This window comes from Hylobates moloch, unplaced genomic scaffold (genome assembly GCF_009828535.3).
Source record: "Hylobates moloch isolate HMO894 unplaced genomic scaffold, HMol_V3 SCAFFOLD_39, whole genome shotgun sequence".
Taxonomy (NCBI): Eukaryota; Metazoa; Chordata; class Mammalia; order Primates; family Hylobatidae; genus Hylobates; species Hylobates moloch.
This window is the reverse complement of record NW_026652314.1, coordinates 1565476-1582197: the sequence shown is the minus strand read 5'-3', so window position 1 is coordinate 1582197 and position 16722 is coordinate 1565476. Positions and strand designations below refer to the sequence as shown.

General features: G+C 42.2%; 1 protein-coding gene across 5 annotated transcripts in view; it reads left to right on the top strand.

Moving 5' to 3' along the window:
• Positions 1 to 16722, top strand: part of LOC116463495 (solute carrier organic anion transporter family member 3A1) — a 326223-nt gene that overhangs the window by 36267 nt on the left and 273234 nt on the right. Inside the window, exon 1 of one of the 5 annotated variants that reach the window (XM_058434673.1) lies at positions 7691 to 7722. The exons of the other annotated variants lie outside the window; for them this stretch is intronic. Coding sequence (XP_058290656.1) covers positions 7717 to 7722 — 6 coding nt within the window. The 5' untranslated portion in view covers positions 7691 to 7716. Of the gene's footprint in view, positions 1 to 7690; positions 7723 to 16722 lie in introns of those variants that run through there. 5 annotated transcript variants of the gene reach the window in all.

Below are 16722 nucleotides of genomic sequence, written 5' to 3'. Positions count from 1 at the left end.
CTCCTGCCTCAGCCTCCCGAGTAGCTGGGACTACAGGCGCCCACCACTACGCCCGGCTAATTTTTTTGTATTTTTAGTAGAGACGGGGTTTCACCGTGGTCTCGATCTCCTGACCTCGTGATCCACCCGCCTCGGCCTCCCAAAGTGCTGGGATTACAAGCGTGAGCCACCGCACCCGGCGGAACTTGGTATTTATTGGCATTTTGGAAAAAAAAAAAAGAATGATAGAAGAGAACCATTATTGGTAAGTGTGGGGGAAATTGTGATGGACCATTCACATTAGCCACAGGTACCGTAGCTTCAGGGATATTGCCAGCAGAAAGTGCCCAGCTGTCAGTTCCCTTTAGGACTACCTTGGCTGAAGACAGCCATCTTGTCTGAAGTCAGGCTTTGTTCTAGGGCAGCCTGCACCCAATATCTGATCCATGAGCAGATAAAAAGACCAATTCTGTTACCACCACTTGAATCTCTTGCAGGTCACTTATCCTGTATTCAGAACTTCCCATAGGGTCAGCTAAGCCTTCTGTTGCAACTGCATCCCATCCCCAATTCTCACTCTATCCAGACCTGCTTCTTTTCCTCTCTCTTATATAGGGGTTCTAGATTAGCCCCTAGAGTACCCCTGCATAGACTTGAGGCCCACTAGTGTTAATTCCACGGTCAGCTTCATGGGAAATTCAATCTCTACAGATACGAAATTAGTGAATGTCTTACAGGGTAATGTTTCTTTGACTTTGGGGTTTATCTTTTCTACTGTACAGCAATCTGTAAGTTAACACGCAGCTTCACAGTGTTCGTGCCCTTAATATATAGTAAATAGGAAAATCAAACCCAGGTATATTCCTCTGCATCAGGGTTTGGCAAACTTACCATGTAAAGAGCTGTATAGTAAGTATTTCAGGCTTTGCAGGCCGTACTGTCTGTGTTGGTCTCTCACAACTCAACTCTGCTATAGCCGTGATGGCTACACAAATGGGCATGGCTGTGTTCCAGCGACACTCTACTTAGACAGGTGGTGAGTGGGATTTGGCCTTGGGCCATAGTATGTGGACCCCTGTCCTAGATAAATCAGTAATCCTGAGTTGGTCTATTAAACAGTGTTCCAGTATGACATTGAAAGGACAGGCTGCCCCCTCCCCTCCAGCTTTGCCCTTTTGATGCTTGTAGAATATGATGTGTAATCTCCCAACAGCCTACAAAGTGCTGACATTACCACTTTGCAAATGAGGAAACAGGCTCAGGAAAGGCCTCTATGGTCTTTACTACTTAAGAAGATGATGGTTCTTGAATTGAACCTGGTAGGTCTAACCCCGAGGCCCACTCTGTCCCCACTCTTATCATCCTACCTTCCTCACTCATAGGATGCATTGGAGTAGTGTTTTTCATCACTATTTGGAGAAAAGCGCTCAACAAACAGAGCTGGCTGCAGATTCATAGAACAAAGCGGTATCTGAAGAGTCCCTGCCCAGGTCATGTCCCCTGGAATTGTCCCAGAACAGGCAGATTTACCTGTGAACAAGGTAACTGGAATGGAGGTAGGACTTATTCTCCGGCTCCAGAGGAATTTCCCAGCCTGGATAGTATTTTCCTGACCCGCATTTGTGACGTGAGTAGGAGATAAGAACAGCTTATTGTCCATAAAAGCATCCTGGCATGGAGTGGAGCTCTTATCTCAGCTGTGCCACACACTGACTGTGCCAAGCAAGCCCCTTGGTCAGCCTGAGACTCAGTTGTCACAGCTAAAAAATGTGGAGGATCTTCTGTCTTACTCAGCTCTCTTTATAACTGTCCTTTAACGCAGGGCCTAGATTCCAGTTCTGACTCCATATCTCTCCAGCTGCGTGACTACTCCCCAGTAACTTTCTGAAATCTCTCTGTGCTGAAATTTCCTTGTATGTAAAATGGGGATAATAATAGTATTCCTTTAACATAGCTAATATAACAATAAAATGAGTTAATATCTGTTAAGTTGTTAGAACAATCACCTGGTGCATAGCAGGTGCTATGAAAGTATTGTGTTACTGTTATTTTTAGCACTTAGTATGATACTTGGCTAGTAATAGGTGCTGAATAAGGATTCTTCAATGCATAAATGAGCCACATAACAAATAAGCCTTAGAATAATTTCTAGAACTCAAATAGAGCTTTCTGCATTGTGGGAAGATGCCTTATCTCTGCCCTTCTGCAAGGTAGGCACTAACTAGCCACATGTAGCTGATGAATACTTGACATGTGGGTAGTATGATTAAAGAGCTGCATTTTACATTTTATTTCATTTTAATTAATTTAAACTTAGCCACATGTGGCCAGTGGCTGTCCTGTTGGACAGCCCTGTTCCAGTGGGCTCAGAGGTTGGGATTCACTTGGTCTGTGTCATAGTTGGTTTGGACTGCTATAACACGATACCATAAACTGGGTGGCTTAGAAACAACAAACGTTTATTTCTCATAGTTATGAAGGCTGGAAAGTCCAAGATCAAGGTACTGGCTGATCTGGTATCTGGTAAGGGCCTGCTTTCTGGTTCATAGATGGCACCTTCTCATTGTGTCCTTGCCAGGCCAAAGGGCATGGCAACTCTTTGGGGCCTCTGTTATAAGGGCACTAATCCCATTCATGAGGGCCCCACTCTCATGACTTAATCACCTCCCAAAGGCTTCACCTCCTAATATTATCACATTGGTGATTAGGTTTCAATATATGAACATTTTTAAAAGGACACAAACATTCAGACCATACAGTCTATTATCAGCATTTCTCAAACGTCCGTGGGTGGTTAACATGCAGCCAGAATCGAGAACAGAGTTAGAACTTTTAGGCCAGTACTTTTTCATCTATTTATCCATCTATCCATCTATTCAACAAATGTTTGTTAAGTTCCTGTTATACATCAGTTACTCTTCTAGGAACTAGCAATTAGCAAAGATAAAGTCTTGGCTTTCAAAGAACTTGTATGCAGGTAGGGAACAGATGATTGAAAAGCACACAGTGAACAGGACACTTCTGGACAAGGTACTTGAATGCCAGGAGGACCAAAAGAGGGTGTTGCCATAGTGACTGGATTGGAAGCGAAGGTGGTGCTGATCAAAAGAAGTCTTTCTTAGGAGGGGACATTTGAGCTAAGACCTGCTTGGGGAGAAATCAGCCTTGTCATGATGTGGGATAAGAGTGTTCCAGGCAGATGCAGTAGCACATTGTCCCAAGTTGAGGATGGGTTTGATCTGTTTGCAGAACAGCAAGGCAACTGGTGTGGTTTGAATTGTAAACATATGGGATGGTGGTAGGAAATGAGGTTGGAGAGGAGGGCAGGGGTGGGGGGTTTTATAGCATCTTGCAGGCCAGGGTCCGGAGTTAGGATTTTATTCCAGGCCCATGGGGAGCCACTGGAACATACTGGGTAACTTGCCATGATGTGACTTTTGTACTCAAAATATCTAATTGCCATGTAGTGTGCATGGACAGTGGGGAAAGGCATGGCAGGTGTGGTGGTATCTCAGGTGAGGGGATGATGGTCGCCAGGTCATAGGTGGTGGCAGTGGAGACAGAGGAGTGGACAGATTGGAATCTGCCAAGGTAGGGCCAACTGATGGGTGGATTAAATGTGTGAAGGCAGCAGAGGCAATGGAGGAGGGTCCCCAGCACTGCGTTGCCATGGAGTGGACGGTGGGGCTGAAGACCTCTGTAGCCTGAGGCAGCATTTTTGACTTGAATGTTCATATGTACCACTGGGGATCTTGGTAAACTGTAGAATTTGACTCTGTGGGTCTGGGGCAGGGTCTGAGATTTTTGAATTTCTAAAAGGCTCTCTGGTGATGTCAGCTACTCCTGCTGGAGCCCCACTTGATCTAGCAAGGGCTTACCCTCACCCTGCATATGCTGCCACACAGAGGCACAGAACAGTGAACTCCCGGAGGGACGGGGAGTGTGTAGAAGCAGGTTGCAGCTTGCCTGCAAGAACCCTCAAGAATCAAGGTTGAGTCTATTGTTCCTAATCCATACCTGCATCCTGGACTTATTTATGGCTGTGAGTCTCCAGAGACTCAAGGCATTTGCTTTGTGAGGACACAGAAGTCCCTGCTTTTTTGTTTGTCCTTTGGGAACCAAGTTCTTGGGCAATTATTTCACAGCCTGTAGCAGTGTAGGTACGTCTCTTTGAGTCCAATCTTTAGAACTGCTTTGAGGGGATGTATTTTCCATGAAAAAGAAGCCTTTAAAGCAAAATGAGCTGTGGGTATGAAGGCAGTGCGACTCCCTGTAAGAACCCTGTGCTAGTAACACAATGCATTTTCTTGGTGTCTGGGAGAAATGAGACTTTATCACTAGAGATATTAATAATATGATGATCAGTTTCAGCAGAAAGGAAGTTTGACTCCAAAGTGGTTCCTCTAGCTGTGGGTTCATTTCTTCATGAAACAATGAACCAGGAAAGGAAGTGTCAAGTAGTTTAATGTGATGCATATTCGTTGCTATACCAGGCCATAGGATTTAGGGCTGTTTTAAAATGAGTGTATTTCTTGTATAAAAGGGGCTAGCTCAACCATAGTGGTCATCCAGGGCTTGCACATGATGTTTTATTGAGGCAAGACTTCATATGGGAGGTTTTTGTAAATGAAACTAACATTTGATTACTGGGAGAAAATTACTATGACTAGCCATCTGGTTTCCCAGCCAATACTGTTGCTTCATAGTGCTTCTAGTAGTTCTTAATAATCTGTCTCGTTTCATATGATATGAGATATTGAAGCTATTTTCTTGACTTCCTCCAGCCGAAACACTTAGGGTTATTGCACCAAGCATGCACTCTAGCTTTCTTCTATCTAATCTTTTGAGTTGTCGAGTGCCATGGCATTTATCGTTACAGGTTATTAAATTATGTGGTGTTTTCCATTTTTATTACGTTCTTCACTTCTAATAAATGCAAATCTTCTCTTCAGAGCTCACACAGATTTTTCAAAACTAGGCAGTGTCAAGGACAATGAACTGTGTAGACCCAGCCTTAATAAAAACTACCAATATCCTTTCTTGTTTTCCAGTAGGAAGCTATTCAGTTAAAAGCACTCAACCTGTTTGCCATTTTGCTCCTCTAAAGAAGCCTAAATCCTCCAGTTCTCAATGTTTCTGTCTCCTATTTGTTTCTCTTCCATTTCCGCAATTATAGCTAACTCCAGAGATAAAACAGGCATGGTTTAAGAGGCCTTAATGAAATATCTGCAGTTCGTAATATGGTTGTGGAATTAAAGCAGGGCCTTTTCCTGTGTTGGAAGAAATGCTCCCGGCATAAGCATATGCACATCTCTATCCTCTAACTCTAGAAACCAGCCTGTTACATCCTGGATGAGGACTCAGAGTGATGGCCCCATCACAAAGCTGAAAAAACTTTTCTTTATCTGCCAAAAAAATAAAAGTCAGATCCATGGTGCAGTCACTATTGCTTCTCACAGGTAGGACTCCAGGTAGAAATGACACTTGGAGGTTGATAGGTTTGGTTGTGTCCCCACCCAAATCTCATCTTGAATTGTAGCTCCCATAATCCCCACATGTTGTGGGAGGGACCCAGTGGGAGGTAATTGACTCATGGGGGTGAGTTTTCCCGTGCTGTTCTCGTGATAGTGAATAAGTCTCATGAGATTTGATGGTTTTATAAAGGGCAGATCCCCTGTGCACGCTGTCTTGCCTGCTGCCATGTAAGGCATACTTTTGCTTCTCTGCCACCTGCCACCATGATTGTGAGGCCTCCCCAGCCATGTGGAACTGTGAGTCCATTAAACCTCTTTTTCTTTACGAATTACCCAGTCTCAGGTATGTCTTTATTAGCAGTGTGAGAACAGACCAATACAGAGGTGCTTTTTCTGGAGGGACACTCTGATTAGTGTGAATAAAGGTGAGTCTTATGTAAGATGTTTATCGTCAGGACATGCTGTGTCTTGTAAGAAAATAATCCAAATGGTACTTAGAAAATGTCTCAGTGATACCAGCCATGATGCTGAGGAGAGGTATTGTGGGCTTTTAGGAGCCAGACAGTCCTGGGTGAAACCTGTCTCTGCCACTTGTAGCTCTGTGATTTTTAGGAACGATATGTAACTTTTGTGATCGTTAGTTGCCTCTGGAAAATGGAGATGATAATGCTGTTTTAGCAGCCGGAAAGTTGTGAGAAATCAAAGTAACCGTAAGATAAGTTCCTACCACACTATTTGCCATTGTCTATACAATTATTGCTTTTAAAATAAAGACAGGCTGGATGCGGTGGTGCACGCCTGTAATCCCAGTACTTTGAGAGGCTGAGGTGGGCAGATCAGGAGTTCGAGACCAGCCTGGCCAACATGATGAAACCCCATCTCTACTAAAAATTAGCCGGGCATGGTGGCAGGCACCTATAATCCCAGCTACTCGGGAGGCTGAGGCACGGGAATTGCTTGAACCCAGGAGGCAGAGGTTGCAGTGAGCCAAGATTGCGCCACTGCGCTCCAGCCTGGGCAGTGGAGTGAGACTCTGTCTAAAAACGAACAAACAAACAAACAAACCCCCAAAACATATAAAGCTGGATGTTCCAACTAATGTCTTATCCTGGTTTTTAACTTTCTTTGGATCAAAATAAAAAATCAACAGCCTTCTTCTGATTTCTGACAGTTTCTTTTGTGCTGGTGCCTTTGACTATCTCAAAACATGGCTGCAGGTGTTTTCCCAGCTGATGAAATGCTGGGACTGTCCTCTTGATAAAGTTAGTCTCCCTGGACAGTGGTGGCTGAGTGGATTGGTGTGCTCCCATGTGCTAGGCTGAGTCTACCCTGCAGCGTCGGCTCCAGCAGCAGTGTGTTAAGGGCAGTGTTGGAACAGACTGTTCTCTCTGTTTTCTGACGTGCCCAGGCATATCCTGCAGTGGATGACATGTGAGCATGAGGATGGGTGCAGGAGGCAAAAGGGAGCTGAAACTGCAGGGCAGAGCCAGGCGAAGTTGAGAACAAGAAGGAATCGTTGCTCTACACACACAGGGTTTTTAAATTAGAAAAATATCATGAGTTGCAGAAAGCAGGTGCGCATGGTTTGTTTCTGGTGTTCTTGGCTTGCGTTAAGGTGACTCTCTCGACACATTTTCTAAGTGTGAAGTTGGAGGTAGTGTGACCCAGTTAACATTATAGGGCTCCGTCATTTCTGGAGATGCATCTGGTGACTATCCATCACGTACCAAACACCTGCCTAAGAACAGAACTGTGTCCCTGCATCACTGGTGCACACAGCAACATGCTCTAAGCTTGTTGATCCCCAGTTAGGCAATAATCACTTTCTCACTGAGGTTAAGAAGGCCTTGTCCTGTAACTGGAGAGACAATGCCTCTATTCTAGAAGCTTGAGATCACAGTCTTTCCAGAGAGTGCATTTCCTTTTACATTTGCTAATATTTCTAATACGTATTAGACTTGCTTGTCTATGCAGTTTCCGCAAACAATGTGTCTCTCTTGGCTTTCAGCTTTTATTAGACACAAACATCTCATTTCTGTAATTGTTCTCCTGTCAGGCCTGGCTCCATTATTCTCTGGCCTCCAGAGCTATTTGAGTCTCTTCTGGAGGGCTGAGAAGGCTGCACTCCCTTCCTCATTTCCAGTGGATCTGGGAAAACTCAGCTAAAGGAATTTAACATTTCGATCTGCAAGATACTAACATCATCCTCAGTGGCTTGGCATCTTCTTCCCTTAACTGTGAGACTCCAGAGCATGCATTTTCGATGGAGGTAATATCACTTCTAGTGGAGGGAAAATTACTTCTGGGTGGGGGAGGGAGGCACAAACTTACTCTTTTTATGTATAAAGCAAAATATACATATTATGCATATATAGAGAGATTTACATTTAATTGGTAGTATTAAAATTTCTTGGGGGGGACAATTAGGAAGAAATGTCTAAAAAGGTTCTTGGAAGTGATAATGAAGAGAGGTTAAAAGACACTGCTGAGAATTTTATTCTTCATGGCTCATATCACCCAGTCACAACAAATAATGCATAAAATGAAACTCTTTAGTTCTCTCCTTGGGATGAAGAGTGGCCAGGTGCCATACTGGAAGGAGGGAAGGGCTGGTGTGTTCCCAAGTGAAGAGCAATCCAAAACTCCTTGGAGAAAGTCATCAATGAGGTTTAAACAGCATTGGAATCTCCCAGAGGGTTTCAACATACCAACTCCTGGGTTCTGCAAATGTACCCCAGAAACATTCTGGAACTCTGGACAGCACTTGGGTGATTCCTAAATATCCAGGCCAACACAAAGTCTGTAACCTCTGATCTGGAACAAGGAGAGAGAGTGACTTAGAAGGGAAGCTAGTTCAGTGTGGGGGTAGGGGGATGGGGCTATTTTGCAGGCGTTTCCCTAACTAGCTCCCTTCACCTCTGTGCTTTGGTAAACTAGACAGTACCTGGTTAGTTCACCAACTGTCCCCCTGCCTTTTCCACTTTGATGCATTTGTTTTTTGAGTGATCTCTACTTGGAGTTCCCTTTCTTTTATCATAAACTAACAACATTCTATTTACTCTATAAGATGTATGTAGTTCCAACATGACTCCTCTTGCAGGAAGCTTTTTGTGAACCTCTCCCAGTTCTGCCCCATTTTTTCATGCATTTATGACATTCCACCTTACATTTTGATCATTTCTGTGCATTGTCTTTTTTTCCATTTTATTGAGGTATAATTTATATACCATAAAATCTGTCCATGCTAAGTATACAAGTCAATGATTTTTAACAAATTCATAAAGTTATGCAGTCATCACCACACTCAGTTTTAAAACATTCCATCCCTCCAAAAAGTTGCTGATGCCCAGTTGTGGTAAGTTCCTGCCCCATCTCCATCTTCCAAACAACCTACTTTCTTTCTCCATAGCTTTCCATTTTCTGGACATTTCATACAAACAGAATCATGTAATATATATAGTCTTTCACATCTGGCTTCTTTCAATTAGCATATCTTTTTGAGGTTAGTCTACATTATAGCATGTATTAATAGTTTGTCCCATTTCACTGCCACTACTATTCATTGGTATTGGAATTTAGTAGATACTGTATTTATCAGATTGTATTGGTGTTACATTTTTGGGTATATCACATTTTGTTTCTCTATTAACCATTCATGGATGTTTGACTTGTTTCCGATGTGATGTTATTATGAATAATTCTATTTGCTGTCAATATAAATGTGTGTTTTTAATTCTCTTAGGTAGCTACCTGGGAGTGGAATTACTGGGTCATGTGGTAAATTTATGTTTAACTTTTTAAGAAGCTGTTCAACTGCTTTTCAAAGTGGCTGTAACCATTTTATCTTTTATGTTCCCACTAGCAGTATCTGGGTGTTCCAGTTTCCTCAGATGGACGTGAATACTTTGTATTGTCTGTTTTTTTTGTTTGTTTGTTTTTGTTTTTTTTTTTTTGAGATGGAGTCTTGCTCTATCACCATGCTGGAGTGCAGTGGTGTGATCTCAGCTCACTGCAACCTCCACTTCCTGGGTTCAAGTGATTCTCCTGCCTCAGCCTCCCAAGTAGCTGGGATTACAGGTGCGTGCCACTATGCCTGGCTAATTTTTGTATTTTCAGTAGAGACGGGGTTTCACCATGTTGGCCAGGCTGGTCTCAAACTCCTGACCTCAGGTGATCCGCCCACCTTGGCCTCCCAAAGTGCTGAAATTACAGGTGTGAGCCACCCGTGCCTGGCCTGTTTGTATTTTTCATTATACACATTCTACTGGGTGGGTAGTGGTACCTCATTGTGACATTTTATTTGCATTTCCCTAAAGACTAATGATGCTAAGCATCTTTTCAAATGCTTGTTAGACATTTGTATATCTTCCTTGGTGAAATATCTACTCAAATTACTTGCCTATTTTAAATTGAGTTGTTTGTCATTTTACTGTTGATTTGTAAGGTTGGTAGGTAGTTTTGTTCAAATCATCTTTATCCTTACTGATTTTCTGTCTCATTGTTTCATCAATTATTGAGAGGGATATTAACCTCTCCAAATATTACGGTTGCATTGTTTATTTCTCCTTTCATTTTGTCAATTTTTACTTCATGTATTATGGGGCTCTATTATTAGGTTGATGTAGTTGCATTTATACCTGCCATTTTGTGATTTGTTTTATGTCTTGTCTTTTTTTTGTTCCTTTGTTTCTTCTTTATTGTACTCTTTTGTGTTAAATATTTTCTCATGTTTGATTTTGATTCCTTTTCCCCATGTTTTGAATTATTTTCTTAGTGATTGCATGTATAATATGTGTCTTAAGTTATCACAGTGTACTTCAGATCAGTACTAAAGTTCTCTAGAACATGGAAACTTTCCTCCAGTATAGCTCCATTTCATCCCCCTCCATTGTAGTTTTATTGTCATACATATTGCATCTATATCTTATAAATGCAGGGTTATGGTTCTATGTAATCTAATGCCTTTTAAAGAAGTTAAGAGAAGAAGAAAAATACATTTATATAGCCTTTTGTATTTACTTACATATTTAGCTTTTCTGGTGTTCTTTATTAATGTATGTCTTAGTGTATATTTGCGTTACTATATGGTATCATTTCCTTTCCATCTGAAGGAATTCCTTTATTATTTTTTCAAGGAAGATTTGCTAGCAATGAATCCCCCAAGTCTCTGTTTATCTAGGAATACCTTTATTTTGCCTTCATTTTCAAATGAAAGCTTTGCCAGATGTAGAATTCTTGGTTGACAGTTTGTTTGCTTTCAGAACTTTAAATACACTGTTTCTGATGAAAAGTTAGCTCTTAATCTTATTGAGGACTCTGGGTATGTGATGAGTTGCCATCTTTTCTTGCTGCTTTCATAATTTTCTGTTGGTCTTTGCCTTTTAACAAACTATAATTTGTCTAGGTGGGGATCTTTTTGTGTTTGTCCTTCTTTGGGGTTCATTGAGCTTGCTGGACCTGTAGATTCATGTATTTCACTACATTGTGGATGTTTGGGCCATTATTTCTTCAATTTTTTTTTCTGCCTCTTTCTCTTTTTTCTTTATCAGACTCTATTGCATGTATATTGGTATGCTTGGTGGTGTCCTAAAGGTCTCTGAGGCTCTGTTCATTTTTCTTCTCTGTGCTTCAGATTGCATAATTCTTAACTGATTATTTTCCAAGTTTACTGATTTACTGATTCTTTCTTCTTACACCTTATATCTGATATCAAGCTCCTTTTGTGAATTTTTCGTTTCGTTTATTATACTTTTCAACTCTAGAATTTCCATTCGGCACCCTTTTTTTAAAGAAAAATAATTTCTATATCTCTTTTTTTAAGAGACAAGAGTCTCACTGTGTCACCCAGGCTGTAGTGCAGTGACGCGATCATAGTTCAGTGAAACCTCAAACTCCTAGGCTCAAGTGATTCTCCCATCCCAGCCTCCTGAGCAGCTAGGGCTCTCTCCAGTGTGTGCTCATGGCTTTCTGGTCAACCAAAGATAATGGGGAGAGCTTAAGGATCCCTATGGCTGATCTTTGTCTTCCATCTAAAATTCTGTTTAGTTTGCCAGTCTTTTGCTTGCCCCAACCAGGACTACTGGTTGCAGCCTCAGGGTAGCTGAGGGGGATTTCCTTGTTTATTTGCAATCGATATTGCTTTCCTTACTAACAATGTCACTAAGTGTGGAGTTTTTCACATCACACTCCAAAGTGAACTCCCTCCAACAGTGGGGTTGCTGGTATGCATGGCCAGCCCTGCCTACCACTGTTGTGCCAACCTACATAGGAGTAGGAGGGAGGGGAAGAACCAGATTCCCACTGATCTACCCAGAAGTTTTAAATGAATTAATGCTCCTCAATTTGTTGTATGTTTTGTCCACATCTTGAAATGGTTGTTTTTGACAGTTTTATCATTGTTTTTGAGAGGATTTGCCAGGCTTCTCACACTGCCATTCTAGCCCCATTGTCTTTTTCTGTTTTCTAGAGAGGAAAACTCATGGGGCAGATAAAGTATGGATTCTGGCACCGGATTGCCTGGGCTTGAATGCTGACCCTGCCATTTGCAAGCTGCAAGACCTTGGGCAAATTACTAGACCTTGGACAAATAACTTAACTTTTGTGCTTCTGTATCTTCATCTGCAAATTGGAAATAATAATAGTACTTACCTAACAAGGTTGTTGTAAGAATGAAATGGATTCATCTACATAGTGATAGCAACGGTGCTTGTTACTGCAAATGCAATATCTTAGCTCTTTTTATTGGTGCAGCAGGGGCAGGGACTGTATCTTACTTGGCACTTTAAACCTAGCACCACCATCCTTGGTCTAGTGGCTTGCACGTAGTCAGCTCATTGGATTCTCAGATCATCTTTCTTAAGTGGTGCTTGCCATACGGAGGAAATGAGGACAGCTCTCAGAATAACTGAAGATGCGAGGAGGAGGGACTGCAGGGGACCTGAGGAACAGATGGCCTGGTGCCTCGTTGAGGCCAAAGGTTGGTCAGTGTGTTTCCCTCCTAGCTCTAGGAACTGCCCAAATTGCCTGGTGCTGCTCAGATACCATTGAATTTGAGATGAGGTCTGTACGCTTGCATTTCCAATCCAACAAATTAATTAGCACAATTGCCACCATTTTAGAAGCTCTGTTGTGTCGGGCACTTCAGGACAGGACAATGTGGCAAGGATGCTGGTTTTTAGGTATTTTTGCAAAAGGGAGTGGTTGTGGGGGAGCTGTGGGAGAGCAGGGGGTCTTATGGTGTGTACTCACCAACCTCAGCTGTTTCTCACCCACACAGAGCCATAGAGCAAATGAGAGATTGGTGCCTCTTCCTCCAGTGGACACAGCTAGGGTGAACAAAGTGTGGGATGCCTTCGTGGAGGGAGGCATATGTCCTACGCAGCTGTATGCAGTGATCCTGGCTTAGCCACCACGTGTCCAGCTCTGTGCTCAGGAGCAGGGCAGCATGGCCATAAGATGGTAGCCATAGATGTGAAATCTGCCTACATAGGTTTGACTGAGGTGTACCCAGCAAATGGGGACTTTCTTATGATTCTTAACAGAAGGACTGAAGGAGGATGGCAGTGACAAGAAAGGTGATTGTTGAATTTAAATTGTTGTTTTACATGGATGAGGATCGGGTGTGCTTGTGGAGAGGGTAGGGGTGGAGCCAGTGGAGAGGGTGAGAGTGAAGAGGAGGAAACAGGATACAGTGATGGAGAAAGGTCTTCAGGAGATGGGAAGGAGTGGGTTGGGTAGAGGGATCTGTGTTCAGCCGGAGGGAGGGCCACGCTTTTCCTGGGTGGAGGTGAGGTACCCCACAGCACATGCCCTCACTTCCCCTTCCTCTGAAGAGGGTCCCACGTTTGGCTTCAGCAGGAAGAGGCACTGCTGTTACATCATGCACTGATGTTAACCTCTCTGCTCCTGTTTTCAATTACAGGTACACCTTTTGCTATTTATTTGGGTACTTATTGGTATAGCATTTGTAGCACCTTGACCAGATACCATGCATCCAACAAGTAGGAAACTGTTTTATTCCTGAGGGAGTGAGACCAAGTAGTGTTATGTCTACTTTTCTCCTAACGCGGGGGGAGTAGAGTTAAACTGGGCGTCAGGTGTGTCATTTGCAGGTGGGTGATCCATTGCAAATTGCTTCATTCCTCTGGGCTTCTGGTTCCTCCTAGTAGACTGCAAGGAATGGACTAGATCATATCAACATCCAATTAGCAGTTAATATCCGTTGGTCCTGTGATCGGTCACTGTGTGTCTCAGATGAAGCCAGTGAGGGTGTTTTGTGCCTGAGATACACTAAAATAAGAGTAGAAGGACACACAGGTCGATCAGAGCAGCGAGCTGACAGAGGCAGGTCGGAGAAGGTGAGTTCTTATGGTTCGTGGTTGTTTTCTTCACTGCTCTGACACTAGAATTGGACTTTGTTATTCTGGAAGCTTTTTAATGCTGCATGTGGGAGGATGCTATTTTGTTCTGACCTGTGTTTATTCCATACCTACATGCACAAGTTTGGTCATCATATTATTTTATTAGCATAATTATGGAGATTCATTTCCAGGAGAAGATATAATTAGGTGGAAATTTGTTATCTTTACAGTTAGGATTTAACTCTACCTGTCTGATGGTTTGCTCTTGAGGCATTTATATACAATGATTTTGTACCCTGACCTGGTAGAGATGGGTTGTTAGCAGTACAGTCCTATGGAATTACAAGTAGAATTTGAAGGCCAAGAAAAAAGACATGAGATGCTTACGCTCATCCCTGACATCCCACATCATTGCTCTTGCATGGCTGCAGGCTTGGGTCTGAGATTCCTGGGAACCAAAGCAAACAGGGAAATACAGCTATAATCACATTATTTATAGACTTTGGTTGGGTGTAGCTAAGGTGAGAGAAACAGTAGAACTAGTTCCCAGGAGAAGCAGAGCTTTTGCTAGACCTTAATTTTAAAAATGTCTCATATCTGCCTTAAACCAATGTTTCTGATAGTATATATAGCTATCCCTTGGTATCTGCGGGATATCCAGGGCCCTCTGCAGACACCAAAATCTGAAGAAGCTCAGTCCGTCAAAGAACATAGTATAGCATTGGACTTTAACTTATGAAATCCTTTCATATACTTTAAATCTTCTCTAGATTACTTGTAATACCTAATGCAGTATAAATGGTTCTTATACTATTGATTTTTAATTTATGTTATTTTGATTGCTGTGGTTTTTTTTTTTTTAATTTTTATTTTTTTCCGGATATTTTGGATCCATGGTTGGTCGAATCCCTGGATGGACCTGTGGAAATGGACGGCAGGCTGTATATATGTTTTCAAGGGATGCTCAGGTTTTTTTTTTTTTTAAGTTACATTGTCAAGGGAGTTTCAGGAAATCCTTCATAATATATATTTTGATGGATTTTTGACAGTAGATGTTACCATTTGGAAAACTTGTAAAAGTCTTGTAAAGAAAACTATTTATCTTTGTTCAACCCAGAGTTTTAAAAATTTCATATGACCTCAGAACTCTTTTTCCTCCTTATATAACTTTTAACAATAACTAAACTTATCATTACTTTTCAGGGCAAGTTTGGTCACCAATTTGCTTGGGGCTGCCTCTGCTTAGCTGATAGGCCCATTAAGCCTTCACCCCCAGGTCAGGGGCCACCTCGCCGACGCAGGGACACAGTGCTTGGTCACTTGGGTGCTATGGGACCAGTGAGGTTGGGCATCAATCCTGGCTCTGTGCCTTAGCTGCGTGGCATCAATGGGATAGTGATCTTCTCTGGGCTCAGGTTCCTCATCTGTAGAATGGGATAATAATATTTCTGCCTCATGGAATCATAGTGGAGAATAAGTGTGTCAGAATACGTAAAGCACTCCATACTGGATTTGACATAAGTAATAACAAATGTTCAATATGATTGTACTTAATGATACCCCCATTCCAGAGCTTGCTCTGATGAGACACTTTTCTTCTCAGTTGCTAGGAGCTAACTAACTATGTGCTATTTCTTTGGGTACTGATTGTGTGTTTTTCCTTATTCCGGTAGAAAGAAACTTTATTCATCCTTTATGATAATTACCTGTTTTCATAGTTGTTGTCTCCATGATACTGTGAGCTGGTTGAGGGCAGAGACCAGGTCCTATCGAACTTTGCGTATCCAGCCCCTGGCATGCTACAGCTTTGCAATAAAGGATTTTCAATGCATTTGACAGGAAGCCGGGGCCCTGGGGCATATAAAGAAGCCCGATTCAGTGAAAACAGTTCTGCCTATAGCAGCGTGTGTGTGTGCATAAATCAAATGAGTGCCTTAGACTAAGATCTCTGTCTTGAGAATATGTCTGGTCTTCTATGCATTTTTATTGAATGCTGAGGAAATCATTGAAATCATTATTCTTAAAGTTTATCTAATAAAAGAGCCCTGGCACCACAGAAGTTGGTGTGTTAAAGGTGTGAAACGCAAACTATTAATAATAGCCTGATGCAAAAATATCTGGAAATGAATTGAAAGCTCCGATCCTGAGTGGTAGAAAATTCTATTAGTTGACTGTACCCAGGAGGGATGGAGAGTCTTTATTTTTGTATGATGGACCAAAGAGCTACAGAGAAAAATCAATGATGAGGTTTATGAGTAGGAAGCAATTAAATTGAGTTGTTTTTTTTTTAAAGAGACAATCATGAAATGTTACATACTCTCAGAATGATCAATGAACATAAAAATCCACTAAATATAAGGAATAATAACATTTGCCTCAATTTTACTTTAGGGTCATTTAGAGGAAAGAGTGGAAGAAAAGGGAGATGAGAAAAACTAAGAAATGGAGTATAGAGGAAACAGTAGCCTGAGGAAGGTACAAGTAGTGAAGTAGAGAAAAATGCAGGCAGTGGCAGAGATGGAGTCTTAAAGGACAGACCAAGGAGGCCTTTCTTTTTTGTTTGTTTTCTTTAAGATGGAGTCTCACTCTGTTGCCCAGGCTGGAGTGCACTGGTGCAATCTCACTCAGCTCACTGCAACTCTGCCACCCGGGTTCAAGCGATTCTCCTGCCTCAGCCTCCCGAGTAGCTGGGATTACAGGCACCGGCCACCAAGCCTGGCTAATTGTTGTATTTTTAGTAGAGATGGGGTTTCACCATGTTGTCCAGGCTGTTCTTGAACTCCTGACCTCAGGTGATTCGCCCACCTTGGCCTCCCAAAGTGCTAGGATTACAGGCATGACCCACTGTGCCTGGCCCAAGGAGGCCTTTCTTTTTTTTCTTTTTTTCTTTTTTTTTTTTTTTTTTTTTT